The sequence below is a fragment of the Drosophila yakuba genome, chromosome 2L (genome assembly GCF_016746365.2).
Source record: "Drosophila yakuba strain Tai18E2 chromosome 2L, Prin_Dyak_Tai18E2_2.1, whole genome shotgun sequence".
In the NCBI taxonomy this organism is placed as follows: Eukaryota; Metazoa; Arthropoda; class Insecta; order Diptera; family Drosophilidae; genus Drosophila; species Drosophila yakuba.
In genome coordinates, this window is record NC_052527.2 from 8996173 (window position 1) to 8999620 (window position 3448).

Genomic DNA, 3448 nt, shown 5'->3' on the forward strand with positions numbered 1-3448 from the left:
TTTAGCGCTATCCTCTCCTTAAATACGAAATACAAATTGAAAGAGGAAGAACCTCAAACTCTCTCTCCCGCTCTCTCGCTGCGGTTATGCGAGGCTAGTAACATGAAAAGAGTTAAGTTCATGAACTTACGATTTCTAGCTAGATGTTTGGATTAATTTAATGTTTGGAATGCATTTTGAGGCTGGGATATATAAATTGTAAAGTGCAACAAGTGTATTAAGTTGACTTACAGCTCATCATCATTTATTATGTTACTTAGTAAATCACGTTTCCTATGCCATAAACCTCTCTTTTTTTTTGTAACATTCCGAGAGTGCAGGACAGTGGGCTGAAAGATATTCAATTGAGGTAATCCAAACATAAATCTACTTGTGTTTAAAATACTTTATCAATTTCTTAAAAATGTTCAAGAGATATTGTCGATATTATTTCATATGTTGTTATTCATTACACATTTGTTTTTGCAGGAAACATTCTACCAATCATAACATAATATCTTAATTATCGTCTCAATTATGAATTTAAGTTCGTTGTATCATCTTAAACTCAGAATTATTTTATGTTTGTTAAGTTTAATTCGAATAAGAGGCTGCCAGACTCGTGAAATAAAAAGCAACTGCTTGTCGTTTTTAAGTTGCAAAACTGTTGGTCACACAAAAAAATAGACGAGATATCGATAAGCGCCGATAGATTCAGTCAAATAAAATCGTGCAATTTTTTTCCAAAGACTTCCGCTAGATAGAAATAGTAGAAAAAATGTCCGAATTGCAGGTGAATTGGGCAACAAACATAAAATTCGTAATTGCACCATTGTTTGAACCTACTTTAACTTAACCAACACAGGAGTTCAACCAGGCGGCCGAGGATGTGAAGAACCTAAACACCACACCCGGGGACAATGACCTTTTGGAGCTCTACAGCTTGTACAAGCAGGCCACAGTGGGCGATTGCAATACAGGTAGGCCTCGGGCATAGTACCCACTCCGTTGCAACATCGATAATTCAAATCCAATGCAGATAAGCCCGGCTTCCTGGACTTCAAGGGCAAGGCCAAGTGGGAGGCGTGGAACAACCGAAAGGGATTGAGCAATGCTGACGCCCAGGCCGCCTACATCACCAAGGTCAAGGCACTGATCGCTGCCGTTGGTCTAAAGTCCTAGACTCAATCAACAAAGGAAATAGCATTTTATAGTCTCAGTTGTCGTCAAACGCACAATTTTTGATTCACAGAAACTTCCCAAAAAATCTAGATTTTTCGCACAATATACACCACAGATTTGTAACGTAAGCCATGTAATTTGTCATAGAGGGAATGGATATACATTTAACTATATAGGATTATATAGGATACTGCTTAGGCCTCCGTGGGTGAGGCGGCGGTGCTGCCCTGGGACTGGCGCTGTCGCTCGTACACCTCACGCTGTAGCTCGCGAAGATTTAGCTCCAGCGTCTCCACCACCTCAAAGTTCATGTCCTGACGAGCCTGTTTGATGTAGCCCTTTATGATGTTTATCTGCTCAATCAGCGGATCGTCCAGGCTGGATTTGCTTGCCGCCTGCGGTGCCGACCAGTTTGTTAGGGATTGAAGATCAGACTGTGGAGCAAAAATGGAATCACAGAGATTACAGGAAGAGCCTTGCCTAGATTCGTCAGCTACATACCCCTTGGGCAAAGGATCCGCTTTCCGGGCCCGGAACTCCAACTCCGGATTGGTTAGCTGTCATGTTATTTCGCTCGTAGGCTTCCATGGCCATGCGCTGCTCGGTAAGGATACGCTGCTCGGTTTCCATGCGTCTACGCTCTTGCATCTGGCGTATGTGTGACTCCTCTGGCAGTGGTGGCAGCGATAGCATACGTTCCTTAATGGCTTGGATGCAGCCCAACCGAATGGCCTTCTTCAATGCCTCCTCCCGGCTACCTGGTTCACAAAATATGGCTAGAATGCGCTTGCTCCTCATGTCCATGGCCTCCGCCACTTGTCCAATCTTGCCGCGCAGAGCTCCAGCATCCGCCAGCGTGAATATGGTGTCCCCTTCGTTCAGGCTATTAATGATTTTTAGATACATGTCCAGATCCGGGGTCACTTCTTTTTGTAGCTGACGAATTTGTTCATAGACCTGAACGAGGAGTGGGCGACAAGTGCGACTTTCGTGCATATCCCTTCGCGTGTCCAGCAGCCAAAGGCAGTGCTCGCACAGCCGGATGGCGTTCTCGTGTTGATGCAGCTGCTGGAGGGGCTCGCTTCTTGTGGTGGAGAGACTGGCCAGTTGCACTGCGGGATTTAAATCAAATAAGTCAAATTTCAAAACATGTCTCAATTTTTGGGGGTACTAACGGGCATCATCCAGGGGCAGGAACTTAGAGCAATCATTGCACATTATGCCTCCGCACAATCGGCAGTGGTGTTGTCTCCGAGCGATGTGGAAACTCTTGGCACAGCTGGGGCACAACTTGACGGAGCTACCGTCCAGCCAGGCAACCGTTTGTTGTTCGTGCTGCCGCCGCTGCACTGAATCAGCGGGCAGATCCTTAAGCAGGCGGTGCAAGCGAATGATTAACTTGTTCGTTTCGCTAGCATATCGCTCCAGTCGTGGATTGCGAATGGACTGAAAGTAATCGAAGTGGGAGCACTCGGCACCTGCCTGCTGCCTGGACATATGGTTAAAAACATTTAGACGGGAGCGTGCATTGCTGGGTCCATTGCGATCTCCGTTGCCATTGGGATTCTTGGCCGCCCCTAAAGATGAGGACCCTGCAGGCGAGGATGCAGAAGTCCCTTTTTCATCCTCAAAGGGGTTTAGGATTTTCTTTTTCGCCTTCGTAAAAATGTCTTTGAAGGATTTAAGGGCCGCCTCCTCTTCGGCGTGCTGGCGGGCAAAATGATCTGTGAGCACATCGATGGATTTGAGATCCGCCCGGCAAATGGGACATAGGAAGCCCTCCAGTATCTCTCCACTGGCCGAGCTTTGATCTTCGTCGCTATCAAAAGGATTTCCAGACATTCCGGCGATGAGTAATCTGGATAATTTGGTGGGTGTGTTTTGTTGTGGTCTCCTCCTCAAAAAAAAGTTGGTTTAAGGGTTTTCCACTTGTCCTAAATCAGTGACATTTCGCGACCTACGCCACTTGTAGCCGCTATCTCGAATAATACGGTCAGCGTTTCTAGAAATCCATTTTTATTTAAAAATAAATATTTCTACAAATCAAGATTTGCCTACCTCACTCTTGTTCTTGCCCAATTGTCATTCACAGGAATATGCGAGAATTAGGGCTGCAGCAGGTGCCATATTTTGGTCATTTTGCACATTATTTGAGTTTTCTTATACAATGGCTATATATGGCGCAAGATAAAAATAGTTATATGTAAAGTTCTTAAATATTTTATAGTTTTGTCTGCTCATTTTTATATCCGTTGCAGCCCTGGTCGAAAGCTTTCCATGGTGAATG

The 3448-nt window shown here is 45.0% G+C and overlaps 2 protein-coding genes across 2 annotated transcripts; one reads left to right on the plus strand and one right to left on the minus strand.

The window, feature by feature from the left end:
• The first annotated feature begins 620 nt into the window (after positions 1 to 620).
• Positions 621 to 1289, plus strand: LOC6527663 (acyl-CoA-binding protein homolog). The gene is made up of 3 exons (XM_002088713.3): positions 621 to 772; positions 845 to 959; positions 1019 to 1289. Exons 1-3 carry the CDS (start codon positions 758 to 760, stop codon positions 1159 to 1161), a joined length of 273 nt encoding a protein of 90 aa, XP_002088749.1. The 5' UTR covers positions 621 to 757; the 3' UTR covers positions 1162 to 1289.
• On the minus strand, positions 1278 to 3367 carry LOC6527662 (rabenosyn-5). The gene is made up of 4 exons (XM_002088712.3): positions 3220 to 3367; positions 2337 to 3163; positions 1663 to 2273; positions 1278 to 1595 (listed from the first exon to the last, which is right to left on the minus strand). Exons 2-4 carry the CDS (start codon positions 3001 to 3003, stop codon positions 1356 to 1358), a joined length of 1518 nt encoding a protein of 505 aa, XP_002088748.1. The 5' UTR covers positions 3004 to 3163; positions 3220 to 3367; the 3' UTR covers positions 1278 to 1355.
• Positions 3368 to 3448: the final 81 nt, after the last annotated feature.

Bases quoted from the DNA above. Each gene is read 5' to 3' on its own strand.
- LOC6527663 (XM_002088713.3), top strand. The intron at 960-1,018 runs GTAGGCCTCGGG...AATCCAATGCAG, and splicing joins AGTGGGCGATTGCAATACAG to ATAAGCCCGGCTTCCTGGAC.
- LOC6527662 (XM_002088712.3), bottom strand. From the start codon at position 3,003: ATGTCTGGAAATCCTTTTGATAGCGACGAAGATCAAAGCTCGGCCAGT. The intron at 2,274-2,336 runs GTTAGTACCCCC...TAAATCCCGCAG, and splicing joins CCTGCCCCTGGATGATGCCC to TGCAACTGGCCAGTCTCTCC. The intron at 1,596-1,662 runs GTATGTAGCTGA...TTTGCTCCACAG, and splicing joins GCGGATCCTTTGCCCAAGGG to TCTGATCTTCAATCCCTAAC.